The sequence below is a fragment of the Stigmatopora argus genome, chromosome 7, assembly GCF_051989625.1.
Source record: "Stigmatopora argus isolate UIUO_Sarg chromosome 7, RoL_Sarg_1.0, whole genome shotgun sequence".
In the NCBI taxonomy this organism is placed as follows: Eukaryota; Metazoa; Chordata; class Actinopteri; order Syngnathiformes; family Syngnathidae; genus Stigmatopora; species Stigmatopora argus.
Window position 1 is genome coordinate 14,464,562 of NC_135393.1, and position 21,089 is coordinate 14,485,650.

A 21,089-nucleotide genomic window follows, 5' to 3' on the forward strand; every position below is an offset into this window, starting at 1 on the left:
GACTACCTGAAAGGGTTAAACACGCCGTGGCGTCTTATTCAATCGACGTTTTCGTGACGTGACGTCATCAAGAAAGCGTCCAAGTTCCCTGAACGCTAATCGCCCTTCCTCTGTTGTATTCGACATTTCCACGAGATTTTTGGCGGTGTGTGCTAACGTGTTAAGCGAACAAAGTATAGAGGGTGTTACAGAAAAAGATATGAGGTTTTATTGCAGCAAATACCTGGCGGAAAAGTCAAAGGAAAGTGTCTCGGGGTAGGGTCTCATGCAGCAGCGAGCCAATCAGCGACCTCCGGCCCGAAACACGAACTACAGATCAGTCAGAGATGGCGCCCAGTGCGAAATCAGGACAGAATGATAGCAAGCACAAAACACAAAGAAGATACAAAGACCACATCGTAAAACTTCTCGTGCGAGGGAAGGTATGCCCGATATTCACAATACTACAATTCACCACCAGTACGGCATTGTTTTTTTCAAACAATAATACCGAAGCTAACTTGAAGCTGCTACTTAGCTCGTTAGCGACTTAACAGAAGACAACGGTTAAGAGCAGGTCTGGCTTTAACTACAAAGCAGAAAAGTGTGCAAAAGCAACCCAATGGAGCTCCCGAGTATTATCTAACATGTTAATCTTTCGCCAGTCATCAAAGACGCTAACAAACGCCCGTTGTACTGTAATTGTCCCCTTCTCCAGCTTTCAGGACACTTCCCTCAACATCTGTTCAGAAAGCTAGCTCCTCGTGTGTGTGTTCCATTAAAGAATATTGTCAATGAGGAATTCCTGAGAGCAGGGTAAGCGTTCTGTTTTTATCAATTCACTAATTGCCATACTTGCATTTAAACAAGGTTGTGTTGTCAACACGTAATACATTATTTACCTGCTTGAATTTTAGTGGTGGGAACCTCTGGGTACAATTTGTAATACAAGGCTCATAACAATTATCTCCCAACGTAGTAATTAGTGTTGCACCAATACCATTTTTGGGTAACCATTGCACTGTGGTGTCGGCCAGCACCAAACAAACTTTCCCCCCATTTTTTATTGTATTAAATTACTGCTCACTTGAATTTAGAATAATTGTGGTCATGGCTAGGCTGATAATTAATCAGGTATTTCAAAAATAATAACTTAGAGAGCCAAAAAGGGCCCTGAATTTCCTTCTAACCAATACAGTGCACCTGAAAAAAAAGCAGCACCTAATTGCAATCAACTGACTACACACGTGTATCAGTTTGATGCTGGTGCAATAAATAAATAAATGTACACTTCTAATGCTCTCAAAAGCCAAAATGTCAGTGACATTATACTCTGTTAGCATATACGCTTAGCGCATGTGTAGATCATTTATAGTAGCAGAGGACACAAGTTTGCTAGCCTGCTTTTTCCAGTTCTCTCCTCTTTCTAACAAACATAACATTGTCATATAAGCGCATGTCGGTGTTCATTAAACTTCAAATTTATTTTCATGCTCCTACTGGTTTCAGACATATCTTTCTCGGCTTCACCAAGTGTGGCCGCTATATTCTGTCGTACACCAGGGACTGTGGTGAAGATGATGATTTCTCTTTCTACACCTACCATTTATATTGGTGGGAGTTCAATCTTCACAGTAGACTTAAGCAGGTAAAAAAAAATCTACAATATTTGATGTTTTCTGTTAAACACCCCTTTTCTGTCTATAAAAAAAGTTTTTGAACGATTAGTTTTGTGCTTATGTACTTATTTTGCTACTACCATGCAACTATGACTAAAAACATTGTAGTTACAAGGCTATGGTATAACATTTGCTATATTTTATATATATGTATAAATATAATTTGAATCAGATTTTTGTTATATTTTTGGGGTGATGTGTTAAACTTGATGTCTAGTTTTTCCTAATTGCTGTTTTGTGCTCTGCATTCTCAGAAGAAAAAAAGAATATTGAATGTCTCTTAGTATTACTTTATTGCAAATGTTTAATAGTTTTAATTGTATGCTGGGAAGGTTATATTTATTAACATTTTTTTTTATTTAATATAATTTGGATTTTTACTAAGTAATTTCACATTCATAATTTGGATTTTTATTAAGTAATTTCACATTTATACGCAAGTTAAATTTTTTGACTTGTATACATTCGCTTTTTTTTGTCTATTTTATTTCCAGGTCCAACATGTGCGACTGTTTGCAGGCGAGGAAATCTACAATGACCTTTATCTCACTGTGTGCGGGTGGCCGTATGACCAGTCTAAAATAGTCATCTTTGGTTTTAAGTAAGACATCATTCGGTTCACCCCGTCGCCAAATACAAAGGCAGATTCAATTGATTTAGTTGATTTAATTGATTTTACAATCAACCTTTAGTAGATTGAAATCCTGTTTGCATACTCGGTGCAACCCGTTCAGCTCTCTCCTGATGAACTTGATGAGCGCCGAGAACTACAGAGATATCTACATTACCATCGCCTCCATGCCGTCCCCGCATTCTTGTCACGCCTGCTGTCCACAAGCCTCGACGCCGTCGGCGAGCAATGGTAAGCGCTTAGGAGCGTGCTGCTCTGCTGGGGGAAGCCCGTCTCCTCTAATCGTCATGTGGATCTGTGCAGGAAGTGGCGGGTGTCTGGAGCACGGTTACGTCCTCAACAGCAGGTACCAGGTGGTGTACCCCTTCCCCACCTTCCAGCCTGCTTTCCATCTGAAAAAGGACCAGGTCATCCTGTTGAACACGAGCTATTCTCTGGTGGCGTGTGGGATATCGCTGTGCCGAGGTAAAAAAAATGGCTCTAAGTAAGCAGGTTTGTCAATCAAATCCATTCTATTCAATGTCAATTATTAAAAGGACACTATTATTGGACCATTGTGCAAAATAGCCTGGACCAGAGCTGCTTAATCCTAAAAATCTTGCAGTTTTTTTTCCCAAACTACTTAATATTTTGTATCAAAACTACAAAAAAAATAGTAGTCATTTTTTTACATCAATTTACATGATAAAAAATGTTACGTTTTCATTTCTGGCTCACCAAAAATAAAGCCTACATGACCCAAAATGTGATCACCTTATATGTGGGTGGTTAAATTTACACTTTTGACAAATTGTGTGGTCCAAATGCTCAATACCGTGCCACAAAACTAGCCTAAACTAAGTACAAAAACATTTTTTGAGGTGTTTTTTTTTTCATATACTGTCCTGCATTATAAATAATGTGGCAATGCTTATGGCAGTATATGTCCCTAAAAATCCTAATCAATTAAGCGAGGTGAGAGAAAAATTTGTCTATGTAACCGCTAATCCATGTCCTTAATCAGATATTAAATTACAGTTACCACGATTGGCTTTTTTTGTTTGTTTCAGGCAAAGAGGGCAAGTCGTCACAGATTCTTTATACAAAGCGAGCATCTTTGTCACATCGGACGTCCGCATCGGCCTCTCCCAACACTTCAGCGGGGTCTCCCGAGAGGCAATCGACGCAAAGCAAATTAGTGCCGACTCCCCTCTCTCCCCGCCAATCCCAAACTGTGACGCGAGCACGGGAATTTGCAGCCGACCTCTTTCGACGAGCTCAGGGCGACGCCGGCGGAAAAGAAGGCCCGTCCAAAGTAACGATAGTAAACGATCGGCAAGAGCCACCGAATTGCCCCCGAATGACGCAGGCAGAAATGCAGAGTTGCTCGACGGAGAAATTAACAATTGGACAGAGCTCAACGCAGTCGTCAGAAGAAACGCCGTGTCTGGCGTCCTCCTCAATGTTGCCTTCACCTCCTCCCACGCCGTCTACGTCTCAAGAGCCAGAACAAAGCGAGCCCGGATATGTCAACTACTCGTGTCTGCACTACTGTCTCCAATCGGGCTTGTTGGAGCAGAATGAGGGGGGCCACGCAGGTGAAGTACCAATAGACAAACAATGTTGGATAATGCAACCCAATACAAAACTGTTGTACTTAACAGTCTAGCATAAATACCCTATTTTCCAGACTATCAGTAGCACTTTTTTCATAGGACCTGCGACTACTAATCAAGTGCGACTTTATATATATATATATATATATATATATATATATATATATATATATATATATATATATATATATTTTTTTTTTTTTTCTCTCCCAGTTTTTTTAGGCTATGGTTATCCCAAAAAACTGTAAATGGTAAATTGTATGTTTGTTCTTGGTTTCTGATCAAAGAAAAAAATGCCCTCCCAAAAATATGACTTCTACTCCAGTGCAACTTTTTTTCTTTTTTTTTCGTCATCATTGTGCATTATTTGGCTTGTGCGACTTATAGTCCGAAAAATATGACACGTACGTTCTTGGCATGGTTTGTAGTCTTGCAAGAGACATCGCTGACTTAAAACGTTTTGCCTTTTGAAATTTGCTCATTTTATTTCCCCTTGAGGTTACGAAGACGATAAAGTACAGCTGGCCTTCACGGTCACCGATCTCAAAGGGCGGAGCCTGCAGCTGGTCAGCGACCCACACGACGGACAGGTCAGTCGCACACACACACTGAAAACGTTCTCCTTTCAGACCCCGTTTTATCCGTATGAGACATGAATATGTGAGGCAATCTCTATTTTTACACTGAATTTGGGGTTGTTTTTTTTCCTAGCAGAGCGTACGTGTGGAGCAGCTGACTCTGGACTTTGAGTATCTCATTAATGAGGTGATCAGGAGAGACGCGGCATGGGCATCGCAGTTCTGCTCTTTCAGCGATTACGACGTGGTCATTTTAGAGGTGAAAATGCACGCGCCTGGATTTGGTCTTGGTGGCGCACACCTGAATTCAAATGCGTATACAGTAATCCCTCGAATATCGCGGTTAATGTAGACCAGACATGTCCACAATAATGGAAAAATCGCAAAAGTAGAATAGGGTCACCCTTATTATAACTTTTTTCCCCCCTCAGAGCTGAGTCCTAGTAGCAAGAATGGCTTCCGCGTTTTAGCGTGGATTTTCACATTTTTATGAAAAAAATGATGATTATTTTTAATCATTAATAGCGGAAAAAAATCGCTACGTAGTGAATTCGTGATAAGGGAAGACGCGATAACCAAGGGATTACTGTAGTCATAGTTTCCAACCTCCGGCAGGTGTGTCCGGACACCAACACGGTCATAATCAGCATCGGCCTGCTGTTATTGGCCTTTTCTCCCTCAGAGCATTGCAGGTATCATTGCTAATTCTTTCTTCCGTCCTTTCTTTCCACATACTCCATTTTTTTTCTTCTTCTTCTTCCCAGGCCCAATACGTACCATTCAAACCTGCAGGTCAGTTGGGACCTAAACACCGGTGTGTGTTGCACTGTGGGTGTCGGTGACCTGACGGAAGTCAAAGGTCAGACCAGGTGAGAAAATACTTGCTAAACCAGCAATCGGCAATCACCTGATTATCAATTTTTAGCAGTTTGCCATGAATTATTGCACGTGTATTAATATCCGGCACGTATCGAACGCCTCTTTGGCGTCAGCGGCCGCGTGTGGAGCTCTTACAGAAAGTCGTGCGTGAACACGCTGATGAAGTGGCTCATTCCCGAGAGCAGCTCGCGCTACATCAACCGTTTGACCAACGAAGGATTACACAAAGGTACTTTCCAGTCGCCGAGTGAAAAGTGTTCCAAGTTCAAACCGTGGACTCTCACGCAGGAACTTCGCTTCAAGTATTGGCCGATAGCGACAGATGTACTTGGATTGTTCTGTGACGGCTACGGAAGCAAAAGAAGGGAAGCCACGGCAAAAGAGGCTCGACAACACGTACGAGCCTCCGGATTGTACTCGGGGTCAGTTGTAACTGCACATTCTTTTTTTCACGAGCATACGTTGCTATTTACCTCATGTTTACTTTGTAAATACAAAGAGAAAAATCTTCCAAGAGTTCCTTTCGTAAATATGGCATAGGCATACCGGAAGTGTTTGTTTCTGCAGTTGACAGCGTGTATGATGAACTGACTGTATGGCTGCGAATAACTTTGACTTAAAAGGGCAAATTTACACATTTATGATGCAAAGTAAACCTTACGTTATTAATTGGCAGAGTCCAAGAAAAGTTTGATTAACTGAAGTTGATCCCATGCAAGTTTCTCTGGTGCTGTCTGTTCTTGGCAAGGTAGTAAGGACCTTTGAGATTTTGTCAAAATAAAATATTCACGAAAACAATTGCCTAGTTGCAGATTTGTGTCGAGCTATTTTGCCCTGGTCATTTGTACAAAATCTGACTTGAATGCAGAAGAGTGTTGTTGCCAACCTTTATTGAGACAAGGCACCCATTAAACATTAGAAAAATCTCACAAAACACCACCAAAAAAAGGTTTCACAAAGGAATCAATGTTACAAGGGACATTTGGGTCAATTTTCCCACTCTGGATTTGATTAAACACAAGGCTAAAATATCTTCTCGGGAAACCGTGACGTATTCCTCCTCCTGCCATCAACGAACTAACACATTTGTAAAGATGGTAAATAGTGAATTTAGCATCATTTTTGCTCCTGATCCCTGATGTCACGGCACCCTGGTTGGGAATAACTGCAGTAAACCAAACACAACATGCACACATTTGAGAAAGCAATGTTTTAAAGCTACAAAGATCACAGATTGTACAAAGGTCCTAAGAGGGACATCAAGATATCTTGATGAAAGGTAGAGCAGCATAACCTTGAAGGTAGAAGAATCCACATTACAGTGCAGAGACGACAACGCAATTACCTTACAAAAATCTCGTCTGCCCAGACACAACAAACACAAAAAACATTTTATATATAGATCTATATTTTTTTTTTAGCAAAATCCTGACATAAGCAATCCTGATATAACTTTGTGCTCTTTGTAAAGGGTCAATCTTGAAGGTCAGCACATCTCCAGGCCTGGTCCAACCAACACCACAATAGAGCTTAATACTCTGCAGGCATACGACGAAATGTATCCTAAGGCAGTTACGGTCAAACAACATCATTTGGATACATGAATGACAAAGGAGAATATACAAAGACTAACACGGTAACCATGGATACAGTGAAGATCTTAGGCTAGGCTCAAGATTATTCAAGTTTCCCTTCATCTTGTATGATTATTTGCCTTTGGGTCTGTCCTCAATCAAGGAAATGAAAAGCATGGGCAGAGAAAAGATGACACGGCAAAGTCTGCAGACCCCTCACGTGAATTTTAATCGCTACCAAAGTTTAGGACGATGAGGCAACTTCACAGAACCTCTATAGAAATGCGACAATACAGATTCCATAGAATAACGAGCTGCAACAATCTCAAAGGCACAGTGTATCAATCATAGCAGTATAATGGCCGGATTAAATGTACTCCAAGTACGTATATATATCAAACGTGACAGCGCCTGCCTCTCACATCCCTTTTTCCCCGATTCAAGAACACCCCTGTGTCGACATTGCTTCAAAGGCAATGCGTATGAAAAAAATAAATCACGCAATTTCTCCACACCTGCATGGGTGTCCAAACAGGTCCAAAAGGGCCGCAGGTTTTCATTTCAACTGAACTACAGGATAAATTTTTCACCTTTCTGGTCTCTTAAAAATATAATCAGTTGATTGCCTTCAAGAAGAAACCTCATTGGTTGGAACAAAAACCTACACCCACCACATAGTTTGGAGACCCCTGTGCTAATAAGATGCTGAATGATTATTAACTCAGGTAATCTCGTTAAATTTGGGCACTCTGGGAAGGCACAGGGATTACATGTGATAAAATGACAAAAAAAATGGCAGCACGGAGCACAAAGATGACATCATTGGCATGAAAGGCGCTCCCATTTTTTTCTTCTACGTGACACTCAACACCAAAGTAGCAATTCCGAGCACAAAGGAGAGCGGGTGACAACGTTAAAGCAAACCGTGGGTTTATGATGTATGTTTGTGTTCTAAGCCGGTGCGTTGTGCGTCTCTGTCAGACTGTGCAGGCTTAAGGCGGTCCTGGGCTGCTTGGCGGGGGGCTCCAACAGCTCCTTGTCTTCCAGCATGCTCAGAGAGCCGGACTGCAAAACCAGATCGCCGCTCTCCTCCTCGCTCTCTTCGTCCTCGTCCTCCTCGTCCTCGTCTGATGGACGAGACCAAAAAGTGGTGGCGATGGACAGTAGGTGGAAAATACTAATTTCCTATGAGACTGTTTAACCCTTTATAGGGGGTGTATATCTCATTTGAAAGAAAATGATAATCAAATAACTAAATAAAGACCTGACGTCCATTTTGGGTCATGTAAATATCATGGCCTACATGACCCAAAATGGACATCAGGTCTGTGTCTATATAAGGGGAGCCATTTCTTAAATATATTTCTGTAAATAATCCAACTGATAAATGTTAATACAAACAGAAATAATTCCATTCAAATAGAAATAATACAAACAAAAATAAACAGAGGCCAAATTTTGTAGTAGAATGGAAATATTTGGAAATACATCCCATGTTTTTTCTGCCCCTCGTCAGCTCATATTACCTTTTTCCGGGTCCGGCATAGCTCTGCTCTTGACGGCGCTGGCAAACTACAACACACGAGGGGGGGGTACGGATAGAAATGAGCCACATTCTGATGCCATTGGTCAATTTGGGACTCTCACCTCTCCCATGACCGCCACCGGGGTCTCCCCTTTCGCCTGAGCCACTCTGTGCTCAATCAGGTAATACATGTACTCGTCGTAGAGCAAGCGGATGAGGTGGAAGGATCCGAAACTGGCGGCGCTGCGCAAGGTCAGGTCTCGGATGACCATGGAACTGGCAGTCGCCCAGATAAGAATTAGAAACGGAACAATTTGGAACAAAGAGCTCGTGCCTGCCTCTCACCTGTAGAAGGACCAGTTGAGCAGGAAGACCTTGGCGGCCTTGGGCAGGGCCACGGGGTTGGCCTCGTAGGGTTTGAGCACCTGAGAGACAACGCCGTCCAACCACGAGGCCCACTGCTCCAAAGAGTTCTGCTGCTGCAGGGTCATCTTAAAGTCTTGCTCCAGACGCTGGACCATGCGGTCCTCGCACTGACACACCCAAGACGCTTGTTCCTGAAACCGGGGCCGAGAAGACGCGGGTCCGTCACGCTTCCGTTTCTCCCGGGGCCACGTCGAAGGCGCACCTGAACATTGGTGAAATCCACGCGGTTGAGGTCGGAGAGCATCTGGTTGATCTGGGCCGAGTTCTGGAGGACGGCGCGGGCCGCCTGGGCCAGGTGGTTCAGGCTGGTGTAGCGACGCAGAGTTTGGGAGAAAGAATTTACGCACACCACCTAAAGGGAACACGGTTTTTAAACACACTGGCTGCAAATAATGACGATAGATATAATATTCATTTCAACTGGGAGGGATGGCTGTGAATGCTCATCTATGGGCTAAACGTCTACCTACAATTGTCCCGTATTGTTTGTTCGATTTTGTATATTGACTACATTTCTGATATACTGTATTACATGGACTACAAATGTTTGGGGCGGCCCGGTGGATATGTAGTTAGCGCGTCGGCCACACAGCTCTGGGGTCCTGGGTTCAAATCCAGGTCAGTCCACCTGTGTGGAGTTTTTGCATGTTCTCCCCGGGCCTGCGTGGGTTTCCTCCCAAATTCCAAAAAAAATGCATGGTAGGCTGAATGGACACTTTAAATTGCCCCTAGGTATAAGTGTGAGCGTGAATGCTTGTCCGTCTCCTCGTGCCCTGCGATTGGCTGGCCACCAATTCAGGGTGTCCCCTGCCTCTGGCCCGAAGTCAGCTGGGATAGGCTCCAGCACCCCCTGCGACCCTTCAAATGAATGAATGTATATTTAATCCATTCAAATGTGTTTTTTTAGGGCGCGAAAAATTAACGTTGCCATTAACATCATTTGCACTTCTTTGTCCTCTAGCTCTACCAGAGTTGGGGATGCCCGCCAGGCCTATAAAGCACTGTTGGACCCAGGATACAGATACTATCTAATAGTTAAGACTGACATTTCCACTCAGCCCCTGAAGGGTCATCACAGCAAAACCACTCTCTAATATTTAAGGTAGGTCCATAAAGCTGTGTTTCTATGATGACTACTTTAGAAGTAGTAATATTATGCCAGTAAGTAATAAGAAATCAACAATATTATAGTTTATGGTGCTAGTTTCTGGAAAAGATATACCGCCCTTCAAAAACGGTTATGGTATCCGACAATAGGACACAAACCTTAATGCGGACCATCTCCTCCGGGATGTTCATGAGGGCGCCGGACAGCCAGCTCTCCAGACCTTTGGCAAAATTACGGATAGCCTGGGTTAAGGCACCTGAGGACCGAAGTGCAAATTTAGAAATTGAACAGCTCTTTCAGCAAGCGCCTTTTTTGTTCTTACTTGGAATGGGCCGGAGCACATCAGGGATGAGGATCTCCACCAGCATCTGGTAGAGCAGGTTGTCGCACGCTCTGGTCCAGTTCAGTACAGGCTCGAACTTGCACAGTAGAACCAGGCACGATTTTGGCAGACGTTTCTCCGACTCGTGGTGGCTGGAAGAGGACTCGTTGGTTACGAGGGCGCCAAAGCGACGGGTCGGAATATTTGACTTTTGACCCTCACAGGTTAAGACTTTCTGCCTCACTGCCTTGGCTGAAGCGCCAAAAAGACTTCCAGAGTGTCTCCACAAGAGTGAACTGAAGGTTCACCATCACATCCAGAACCGCCTGTCGGTGCAAACAAAAGAAAAAGATAAATGGAGGAACACAAGAGTGATTTTGAACAGAAATATACCGTTTTTCTGGTGCCTTACCTCACAGTGTTCCCTGTAGAGAGTCTGAAAGGCTTTGAGGTGTTCAGGCAGGATCCCCTCAGGAAGGCTGCTCGCTTCCACATTCATCCCAATGAAATCTGGCAGCGGACGGGATGCTTCTACACAAAATGGAAAAAAAAAAATTGTTGTTGCCAACACTACTAATAACAACTACCGTATTTTCCGAACTATACGTCACACCTTGGTATGGCATCAGCCAAACAATGCACAATGACTAAGAAAAAAATGAATATATAAGTCGTACCGGAGTGTAAGTGGGAGCAAATTATTTATTTTATCAGAACCCAAGAACAAACGTGGCAAAGTAATAATAGTAAAATGGAAAACAACAGGCTAATGTTCTGTTAACATAACATTAACATGCTTATTTATTTATTACCTATTTATTTATGTCTAAAATGTCTTTTCCTGTGTCTGTATTCTCACCCTCTTGCTACTGTGACAGTGAAATTTCCCGAATACACGATGAATAAAGTTATCTAATCTAAGATTTTTCTGATAACGTTAGCCTAAAAAAACAAAAACAACACCCTGTCAGTGGTCAGAGAAAAAAAACAAATATATATATGGGTTCCACCACTTGAGTAGAAGTTGCAGGCCCAGTCAAACTAAGGAAAAGGTACGATTTATAGTCCAGAAAATATGTTAAATGACTTAATTTATTTGTCAGTTAACAATAACTTTCCCAGTTTAATAAAATAAAGAAACATGTTAATAAGTATGGCAATTTCTCACCCAGGAACTGTTGATACTGCTGGACTTGAGCAGAAATATCACAAACCACTCCTGCCTGCTGCTGGGCCGTTCCCCCCGATGTCCCATTGGCGATCCCCTCAGTTTTCTGAACTGCCTTTATCCTGCTGACCAGCACACAACAGGTATGAACAAACTCAGCTCAATTTTAGGCTACAAAAGCCCACTCGGTGACCTGTTTTTCTGCGAGAAAGGCTGCTGCCGCATGGCCATGTGCTGCTGCTCATCCATCAGCCTGAGCAGAGGCGAGCCAGATTTAATCCTGAGTCCATAGTAGTGATACTTTGAGTTCCCCCTGAAACAAGCACGCCAATGTTTATGAGGTTTGTGGGCGCAAAGCGGTCCCGCCAATGGGCGCTGGCCGGGTACCTACCGGGTTCCGAGCCTTCGAGTGCGCAGCCCCATGAAGACAGACCTGATGAGTTTGCCAAAGGAGGCGGCGTTGACCGGCTCCAACTTCTGCTCTTGGCAGTGTAGCAGGTAGTGGTAGTACAGAGTGCAGCGGGGTAAACTCACTCCCTCTGCACCCTCGTAGTTGTCACACAGCCACTGCACCTGATGAGTAAATGAGTAAATATGCCATGGTCACTTCCTACTTATGGCACAGGTATCAAACTCAAGGGCTGGGAGCCGGATCTGGTCCACCACATGATTTTGTGTGGCCCGCTTAAGTAAATCCTGGGCATTGAATTCACGTTTCTTATGAAAAATAACATCTCTCTAATTAATCTGTAGTAGCAAATAAAAGATCGAGGACTACAGAAATCCCAGCATGTGTAAAGGTTTAAATTTAAATTAACTTTTTTTTTTTTAATTAAAATAAGAATTTCCCGAGCACGGGATGAATAAACTTTAATTTTAGAGAAAAAAAAACATTTTTTAATTTAAAAAAATGAAAAACTAAAATACATACTATGCATATGTTATTCCTTTTTTATTGATATTTTGAATTTTAAATGATGAATAGAAGAGATTATTTGCTAATGAAAAGCTCCATTAAAAAAATAACATCAAAAATGTCTCTGAGAAAAACACCATCAAAATGGTTGAGTTGATCTGTTAATCAATTAATTAATTGTTGATTAGTCAATCCAGCAGCTCTAGTTGAACCTTCAAAGGTGGGCCCGACAAAGATGAGGTTGACACCCCTCACGGATGTGCAGAAATTAACAATGATGTTGAATGTAGAATTTTGTGGGAAAACAAATGAAACCGGAACACTCACAGTGGCTGGAGGGGCACGTGAATTTGGGCTGGAGAAGCTCTGTCCTCCTCCTGTTCCGGCCCCGCCTCCTAATAAATAAGCCCCCTGAATGACATAACCTGCCCCGCTGCCAGAGTTGCCCCCGCTCGCGGCACCCGCCGCCCCCACGGAGGCGGAGAGAGTCTGCGAGGTCACGGAGGCGCTGATGTCCGACTCGGAGCTGGACGTGGCCTCGTAGAAGTTGGACGAGGAGGCGGGAGGGGTTTGAGAGTAGAGAGGGGAGTCGGAGAAAGGGTAGCTGCCCGTCCGGCTGGGGAGGGGAGAGATCCGAACAACTATAAGTGGCCCGAGATGAATCGCGCAAGCCTGGACGTGTCCTCATGTCTCACATTGCAGATGCGGTGAACGTGTTGTCGGTACCGCCGCCGCCATCCACATACTGTACTTGGCCGGAGTATACTTGCTCCACCTTCAAAGAACACATAAAAACAAGAGCTTTGACCTGACCTGCTTATTTCAAAACAACTAAAATGCTCAATCAGTTAAAACACAGTGACACTTTTATGGACCAAATCCATCCAGTCATTGTCAAAGTGTATCTAATTAGCACTTGTCATATGTGCATGAAAAAAAAAACAGTCATCGCCTTTACGTTCAAGCCATTTCATTTGAAACAATGGTTTGTTTTGAAAGTTTTTTTTACGTATCATTTTCATGGGCAGATTGATCATCTTTTTGTCCTTGACTTTTTATTCTTACCTCCTGGTTGATATGCACTGACTGCAGGTTGTTGATGTGCCCAGACTGAATTCTTTTGCCGGCCTGCGTCACCGTTTGCAACACTGACCTCTGCTGCTGAAACAAAGTCACATCGTCAACCTAAAACCAGAATGGAGATGATCGACCTCCACGACTTGATACCTGAGTGGTGGTCTGCACTGGCTGGACCACCTGTGTAGGCACTCCTGAGGCTGGTGAGCTGGAATCTGATAGACTGTCATTGGAATGAGCAGAACCCTCTGAGAACCAAACAAAGAGAGAGAAAAATACAAGACTTAAATTAGCAAAAAAAAGTCATTTATGAACGATGTGACTACTCACGACATCCGGCTTTCAAATTGTCATTAAGCCCAATACAGAACATCCTACATGTGTATTTCAGTTCGACTGAAAAGAACTGACTCATACACTTTTCTCTCTTTTGTAGGGAACGGCGGCCTCGGACAGCTAATCTTCCCAGATGGAGAGAAATCCCTCCATTTTGTAAACATGCCTATCGCATGCGAGAGGAAAACAAGACGGAGGGGCGTGGACTACCGAAAGAAGTCAAGGCAAAGACTGTGTCAGGTACCGACTTCCTTTTTTTCCTATCCCTATCCCTAATGGATTTCCCAATTGTGCTTACTGCAACGTGGCTCCTGAACTTTTCCAACGTATCACTTGACTGAATCGAAAATATAAAAATGGCTAGTGGAACATTTGACGACTTCTGGGCTTACGATAAACAAAAAGACAAAAGTGTACATGTTACCCCTAGTTGTCCTACTGAGACGCTTGGCCAAGCTGAGCTGCATCTTGTGACTTGTTAAACAAACCTGTATGACTTTCCTGTGAGGACAGTGATTGTATCACCAAATGGACTTTTTCCTCCCTCTCTCTGCTACTACTCTTCTCAGTGACTGGCTGATAGATGTGATAGAAGTTCTCCTGCTTCTAACTTGTCAATATATCTGAAATGAAAGCAAAGCTGTACACAGGTCACGAAACATGAAATGATGAGGGGGTCCTGAGAGTGGGCCAAGTTGAAATCACTATTGGATTCTCTAACACCATGAAAAGATACAATCAGACAAGAATATAAATAAAATACATACTCACGTCAACTTCAGATTTAAAAAGAAACTCACCTAAATCAGTGGTTCTTAACATGTCTAAAAGTTTAGATTGGTTTGCAGGCTGCTTTAACGTCAACTTGATTTCACGTGGCCCGGACAATTTTAGACATAATATTTAGATTTTTTAAAATAAATGGATTAAAAGAACTGGATTAAAATCCCTGAATATTCAGTTTTTTATAGATCTAAAACAATGTTTATTTTAGCTTTTTTTATATATTTTTTTAGATTTTACAAAATGATTTTTGAACTAAAAACACAGAAAAAAATGATTAAAAAATTACAATTATTGTTTTAAAAGGGGGAAAATCAGGAAATTTAATATACATCTATATTCTTTATTTTAATTTGATCCTAAAACAGAAAAATGGCACTCATGATTTACTTTTCCGGGCCACACAAAATGATGCGGCGGGCCAGATTTGGCCCCCCCGGGCCGCCACTTTGACACATGTGCTTTAGATAGAGAACTAGCAGTTAAAGGGAATGGAATAAAGCCCGTGGATTGGGTGCTGGTCTAGAATGTCACTTTTCCTGGCCCAGACTCGCATTGATCTCCGACCTTTTAGCAACAACCAATGTAAATTCTTTCAGACTGACATTTAATACTATAACAAATCTGGATAGACTGCTAAAAGCTTAGTGGTGCATACGAATTTAATAAATTTAATACGCAGTTACCAAGATTAATCAAATCAATGCGGACAAACGCCAATCGTCTTTCACCACGTTTGACTTTGTGGGTGAGAGTATTCTGTTACTTGACACTAGCGGGCAAAAATACCCACTAACAGACCGACCTAAAATAAACATCCAAGAAAAGAACCGGCCTCAGGCCACATTCTAATCTCATTAATGACTGATTTTCAAAATGCCAAATATTTTCTTTGACAAAGTATTTTTTCAGCCAAGAGCAAGCAGACTACTTTAACTCATTAACTGCCATTGACAACCAGACATTTTGCTCTCCTTGTTGGAAAATGACAGTTTTTGTTACATGCCACTTTATATGTTACCATGGCTATAGATTTTCTTTGTTAGTAACTGAGAAATCTGTCAATTTCATAAGCGCCGTGATTACGCCTTGAAATCTCCAGCAAAATAATAAAAAAAATCTGCATTCCATCTCTCACATTTCATACAATGTAACCTAGCAACCAGAAGCATCGCGTTATATTGTTTTGATTTGCTCCTCCAAACACAGGCAAAACCGTATTTTGTGTTTTTATGATGGGGATATCGACTTCAAACTGAGCAGACATCATGACCACAAATTAAAATGGCTAGTCAACTGAAGCAAAATAGTCATCCACTTTTGATATGTATATTGTTTTGTTGAGGATTTAAAAGTTGCAAATCACGAAAAAAAATTGAATGACATCTTCTATAGATCAGGCCAAAAGCAGGATCTCACATAAGACAGGCGCAAGGATTACATTCCACAGACTGAACAGATTGAACACACATTTATAGTTACTTTACTTCAATCTATCACTGTCTTTCTCTTTTCTCCATTCGAGCCTGTTTCCCCTTCCTAGAAGCTTAAATCGTGCAGCTATTTCCTCAATAAGCCCATGTCCCTCAACATCCTGTTCACATAGCCGAAATCGAATCTTAGTGTTAATGGATGGAACAATGGCGTACTTGTGACATCACGAGTAGGACAGAATATTTATATACTCTGATTTGATTGGTTACAATAGTACTTATTGCACTTAAAAATGTCTGAACTCACTTACAATGGACATTTCTATGAAATGCCAGCTTCTATTTACAGTTTCTCCCCACCTTACAGCGGCATAGGCATTAATAATAGTAAATTTGAGAGACTTTAAAAGCTGAAAAGGTTTTAATGTGCCACATGGGAGTTTGATGTACTCCCCTTGTGGTTGTTTATGTCTTGATTATTCAAAAAAATTCAGAAGCAACGCAATTAACATATTTATTTATCCAACATGTTACTCACCTGTAACTGTCACTATGATGTACTGGGGTGATGTGCTCTGACCATTAGTTTTCTGGGCCCGGGTGTGCTGGCCTTCAGGGCTTATGTAGTGCTGCGCGGGAGCCGCTAGAACAGCTGACTTCTGGGTGGGCGGGGTTTGAGAAGAAAGTCCATCCTGCCCAGTTTTGGTTGATTGGTTAGCTGATGCAATGCTTCCAGAGGTTAGCGGTAGTCCGGCCAGGAAGTGTGCTGCTGTCTTGGCCGATGAGGGTGTGGTGGAAGCCGGCGTTGCTATGGTTACCGTGTTGGTCTGCTGAGGCTGGAGGTCTTCCGAGTATCCAGAAGTTGCCATGGCAACCAATGCGTTCAGCCACTATTTCTGTTGATTGAAAGAGGAATATTTGACAAATATACTCATCAGTCATCTTCTGTGATATTGCCACACACATTAGAGGATGTGCCTAAAGAGGAAGCAGAGATCCAAAGCAACGCAATATTTTGGAGATTTGACAACTTAAAGCAACGTGTCATATTCCCATACATATGTAAACATTGACAATTATATGAGCAATGCCGTAACGTTATCATGTCTAAAGCTAAAACCAGATTCCCTTCGACAATGACTCAGTCAGGACTTTAGACCATTCCGACGTAAAAATAAACCACTCCTGTGTTCACCTACACGGTAAACAAGAAGCGTAAATGATCGCCACACTTCGTGCCCGCGGACGTCTTTTTAGTGTCATACCGAAAAACTTTTCTCAAGTCGTTCGGAAGACCGATCAGATCTTTTTTTTTTTAATAGTCACATTTGAAACAAAGACGCGATTACTGAGATTGGGCAATAAAACAGCGTCGCTTGTTAGAAACTGAGTGTTGAGTTAGCGAGCGTGATAGCTTCCTTAGCTAGCAACTCATGTCACAATAGTTAGCTTCAGAAGAGCTATCAAGGTGAGAATAAGTGCTAACGTGACTGATATTATTCGAAAAAGACCATCGGAGTTCATTGTGTTGGAAGTTAGTTCACACAGTGACTACAGTAGTCGGGGAGAAAGTAGGGTAGTCACAAGCGTTAGAACGCACCCGCCATCTTGTGCTCTGATCAGAGATCTGACATCGCCATAACAACCGCCTGCGCACACAAAAAAAAGCTAGCAACCACTTTCATCACCGACATGACATTCTCGACCACTTTCACCAAACGCAGATCAGTCCATAAACAAACCAACAAAAATCAGCCATGCAACTTTGGATCGCATCAAATTATGATATAATCTCCTTTTGGTCTGTTCACCTGTGTTTCTCCCCGGTAATGTCCTTTTTAGTCTTAAGTTTTTTCCCTTAGATTCGGGTTGTTGTTGACTCCCGTTGCTTGGTTCTTGTCGCTAGGACTACGGTGACTATGGCGCCTTGCCTTCACCGGGGCAACTGTTGCTAGCCTCTCTTTAAGCCCCGCCTGTTGCTATATTCTGATTGGACCACTCGGGAGGTGGTCCGTGCGTCATTAACAGTTCTGCTCTCTTATTGGACAATCGCAACTGTCTTTCACTTACATTGTGGCCAAGTGTCTCATGACTACTTCTAATGTCGGTGTAGTAAGAATCACCTCGAGAATGCCTGGAGGTTAAAAGAAAAGTCAAGTCGTCCTCATTTGGCGTCAAAACATGTCTTTATTCGTTATTTTTCTGCTATAAACATATTCGACTGTTTCCTACATTTACAAAAGGGGTCATGGTGGACCAAAGAAAACCTGTTTGTTGTTCTATGGGTTGTTTTGTCACACATTGTCAAAATTGAAATGGTCATAATTGTGCTCAGAAAAAAAGAGGCAATTCCCTTTTTAATGTCCATTTCAATATGTTATGGTCTTCACCATTTCTTATCTTTATCTAAGTGCCCCCTTTAGAAAGTAGCAGGACCAAGCTACAGTTTTGATATACATTCCATAGCGAGCGAATTGCTTGCTTGGTAGTTTAGCTTTTGTCACTATACAGAGTGCAGTGAAATAGTTTTACATCAGATTTAAGTTGTGACAAGAATTAAAGAGAACAAAAATCTCTAAATAAATAATAAGGCAGTTTAACACAACCATCTGCAGGCAGTGGGCACAATATCTTTGCATATGGAAATGCAGACGATCCATTTTCCGTTTTTGTTGTTGATACACATGAAATGTTAAACTGAAATATTTTCTTTTTTCTAAAATGAGAAGCCCAAATGGCCCAAAAAATATACAAGAAATGCAAAGCGTGAAATAAAATAATTTTAAAGTTAAGAATAGGAAATAGGATGAACCATTTGTAGTACTTCACTGTAACTACTGTACAGTGGGGGACAAAAAACTATGTTTAAAAAATATAAAAATGGTGGCAGCAGTCAGGATGAAGCAAAATAAATTAAGGCATCAGTGGACAACATTAGACTCCAATCTTGCTCATGAGCTGTATGATTTTTTTGTTTTATGAGCAAACGTGTACTTATAAAAATGTATTGACAAATTATACCAGTTGTTGCGCAAAATGAGGGGAGTATGAAATATTTATCTCTCCTTAGAGGAAGCAGAACATATTTGAGCAGCACTGATTTGAGCCTATTTGTGCTTTGTTTATATGTCCTCTTGTGCCTCTTACGGTTTTCAAGTTTCTTATAAAAGGGTTTTGATGGGCTTTGCTAAAAATAAAGAATAAAATAAAACTGCACACTTATACACTTTTAATTCCCCTTTTGAAATCATGTATTTTTCTTATGCAAATCCGACACTGCTCACTCTAAACCCACTTGGGTGGTAAGGTAAGAATCATTTTTTGTTACCATGGCGACCAAGCCACAGGACATTTGTTGAGCCATACTCATACTGTGTGCACTTACATTATTACAGGATAACACTTGTTAGATATGTCAATGTGATACACGCTGGAAATTTATGGCCAAACACAAATACGTATAACAGTGACGCCAATCACAGTCTACGCTTTTCAAACTGAAGTTTGCATGCATATATATATATATATATATATATATATATATATATATATATATATATATATATATATAATGACCTTGAATTGTAATTATGAATGTATACAACAATGTCTGCATACAAAAAAAATAGTCTTGGAGAAACAAACTCTCTACTCAACTTTAAATGCGCACTTTAAAAACAACCGCAGCTATCCCAAACAAAGCTTTCAAGAATTTGTCTATTTTTGCATCAGACGGTATTAGATTAAATCATGACGGGCGGAAATGCCTCCTCACCATTCCCCCAGAAATGTCAACATGTTGTCGTGCATATGCTCCATTGATAAAGCAAAATGAAAGTGATCACTTCCTTTCAAGGAGATACGATGAATGAGATGTTGTTTTCTGTCAAACAAAGCAAAGCCACAACTAACAGTGAGGCCAGAAAGGTCAAATAAAAGGTCACGGGCGATTAGATTGCCGAGACCTCTGTTGACGTCACCCATGGCATCATTTTTGTAATCGCAAATTCTCCATTTCCGTATCTGCATTGTTTCCCATAAAGGTCTCAGCTCTTATCTCCAGACCCTGACGAAGACCTTAGGAGCTTCTCTGAGAAAATGAGACCTATAAAAGTTGTCCAAAACCACACCACTGACAAGGAGGGACATCACTTGGCTTTGTAGAGCCCTTTTCATCAGTGAGACAACTGCAGGACATTTTTTGCGCCATGTGGAAGGCAGCTCTCTTGACCCTGTGTCTGTTAGTGGCGTTAGTGGACCGGGTTCGGCCGAATGAAGGCCATTCCTCTTTCTATGGAATGAAGCTGTGTGGAAGAGAGTTTATACGAGCCGTCATTTTTACCTGTGGCGGCTCTCGTTGGAAGAGAAGCATTGAAGACTCGGGTAAGGCTCAAAAGCGAAGTAAATCGTTCAAAAATTTGTATAACTATTGATTGTTAAACATTTTTTGTTCGTATCAGATCTCCTTGGAGCTGAGGTTTTTGAACAATGGAATGCAAAGCCTTTTTCTCAAATGGCCAGTGAGGACGATCCTGGGCAATCCAGTGTGTGGAAGGGTCCAAAATTGGATGTAGCTTCTGGATTCAGCCGCTCGGTCCGTTCGCCAATCTCGGAGGAGGTGCTGGAGGCTCTCCGGAGTGCTGATAGAAAAGGACGGGATGTCGTGGTGGGACTGTCGAATGCCTGCTGCAAGTGGGGCTGCAGCAAGAGTGAAATCAGCTCTTTGTGCTAAAGATTATCATCTGTTGTATTTATTTTTCTTTGCTTTTTTACACTAATGTCATAATTTGTGTGGAGAGTATGTTTATTTTTTCCAATGTTTGGCCGGACAATAAAATGAAATGCTAAATAAAAGTTTCTCATTGTTCAGAATGTATAATAATAATAATAATAATAATTATTATTATTATTATTATTATTATTATTATTATTATTATTTTTACCAATTTTGAGTAACCATTGGATTAAACTACTAAAGGCCCTTGTTAATTATACATTAATTGTGGACATATTGCCTGGAGTTTCCAAGATACCCAGTCGAGCAACGAGCGGTCGTAGTTCATTTGGAACTTGCCAAAAT

General features: G+C 41.7%; 3 protein-coding genes across 7 annotated transcripts; 2 read left to right on the top strand and 1 right to left on the bottom strand.

The window, feature by feature from the left end:
- Window positions 1–63: 63 nt before the first annotated feature.
- Window positions 64–6,139, top strand: dcaf15 (DDB1 and CUL4 associated factor 15). Of its 4 annotated transcripts, none has more exons than XM_077606175.1 (13): window positions 64–422; window positions 698–795; window positions 1,489–1,627; window positions 2,153–2,259; window positions 2,351–2,520; window positions 2,593–2,754; window positions 3,339–3,866; window positions 4,383–4,474; window positions 4,596–4,721; window positions 5,078–5,154; window positions 5,227–5,331; window positions 5,455–5,570; window positions 5,630–6,139. In XM_077606175.1, exons 1-13 carry the CDS (start codon window positions 327–329, stop codon window positions 5,683–5,685), a joined length of 1,872 nt encoding a protein of 623 aa, XP_077462301.1. In that variant the 5' UTR covers window positions 64–326; the 3' UTR covers window positions 5,686–6,139. The 4 variants fall into 4 exon arrangements, with proteins under 4 accessions (XP_077462301.1, XP_077462302.1, XP_077462303.1 ...); XM_077606176.1 differs by having other exon boundaries at window positions 4,599–4,721; XM_077606177.1 differs by having other exon boundaries at window positions 2,393–2,520.
- A 75-nt stretch (window positions 6,140–6,214) lies between these two features.
- LOC144077404 (MHC class II regulatory factor RFX1-like) lies at window positions 6,215–17,966 on the bottom strand. Of its 2 annotated transcripts, none has more exons than XM_077605130.1 (18): window positions 17,821–17,966; window positions 16,548–16,905; window positions 13,608–13,705; window positions 13,446–13,538; window positions 13,076–13,155; window positions 12,708–12,996; window positions 11,856–12,037; window positions 11,658–11,777; window positions 11,465–11,586; window positions 10,709–10,827; window positions 10,519–10,622; window positions 10,297–10,448; window positions 10,133–10,230; window positions 9,069–9,218; window positions 8,786–8,997; window positions 8,563–8,716; window positions 8,442–8,487; window positions 6,215–8,042 (listed from the first exon to the last, which is right to left on the bottom strand). In XM_077605130.1, the coding sequence occupies exons 2-18, from the start codon at window positions 16,876–16,878 to the stop codon at window positions 7,867–7,869; spliced, it is 2,526 nt and encodes an 841-aa protein (XP_077461256.1). In that variant the 5' UTR covers window positions 16,879–16,905; window positions 17,821–17,966; the 3' UTR covers window positions 6,215–7,866. The 2 variants fall into 2 exon arrangements, with proteins under 2 accessions (XP_077461256.1, XP_077461255.1); XM_077605129.1 differs by having other exon boundaries at window positions 13,446–13,541.
- Window positions 7,606–20,830, top strand: rln3b (relaxin 3b). The gene is made up of 7 exons (XM_077605131.1): window positions 7,606–8,078; window positions 9,828–9,968; window positions 11,469–11,607; window positions 13,490–13,660; window positions 13,894–14,033; window positions 20,053–20,392; window positions 20,470–20,830. Exons 6-7 carry the CDS (start codon window positions 20,218–20,220, stop codon window positions 20,739–20,741), a joined length of 447 nt encoding a protein of 148 aa, XP_077461257.1. The 5' UTR covers window positions 7,606–8,078; window positions 9,828–9,968; window positions 11,469–11,607; window positions 13,490–13,660; window positions 13,894–14,033; window positions 20,053–20,217; the 3' UTR covers window positions 20,742–20,830.
- Window positions 20,831–21,089: the final 259 nt, after the last annotated feature.

Bases quoted from the DNA above. Each gene is read 5' to 3' on its own strand.
- dcaf15 (XM_077606175.1), top strand. From the start codon at position 327: ATGGCGCCCAGTGCGAAATCAGGACAGAATGATAGCAAGCACAAAACA. The intron at 3,867-4,382 runs GTGAAGTACCAA...TTTCCCCTTGAG, and splicing joins GAATGAGGGGGGCCACGCAG to GTTACGAAGACGATAAAGTA. The intron at 5,155-5,226 runs GTATCATTGCTA...TCTTCTTCCCAG, and splicing joins TCTCCCTCAGAGCATTGCAG to GCCCAATACGTACCATTCAA.
- LOC144077404 (XM_077605129.1), bottom strand. From the start codon at position 16,878: ATGGCAACTTCTGGATACTCGGAAGACCTCCAGCCTCAGCAGACCAAC. The intron at 11,778-11,855 runs GTAGGTACCCGG...TGCTTGTTTCAG, and splicing joins ACTCGAAGGCTCGGAACCCG to GGGGAACTCAAAGTATCACT. The intron at 8,998-9,068 runs GTGCGCCTTCGA...CCCCGGTTTCAG, and splicing joins TGGATTTCACCAATGTTCAG to GAACAAGCGTCTTGGGTGTG.
- rln3b (XM_077605131.1), top strand. From the start codon at position 20,218: ATGTGGAAGGCAGCTCTCTTGACCCTGTGTCTGTTAGTGGCGTTAGTG. The intron at 20,393-20,469 runs GTAAGGCTCAAA...TGTTCGTATCAG, and splicing joins GAGAAGCATTGAAGACTCGG to ATCTCCTTGGAGCTGAGGTT.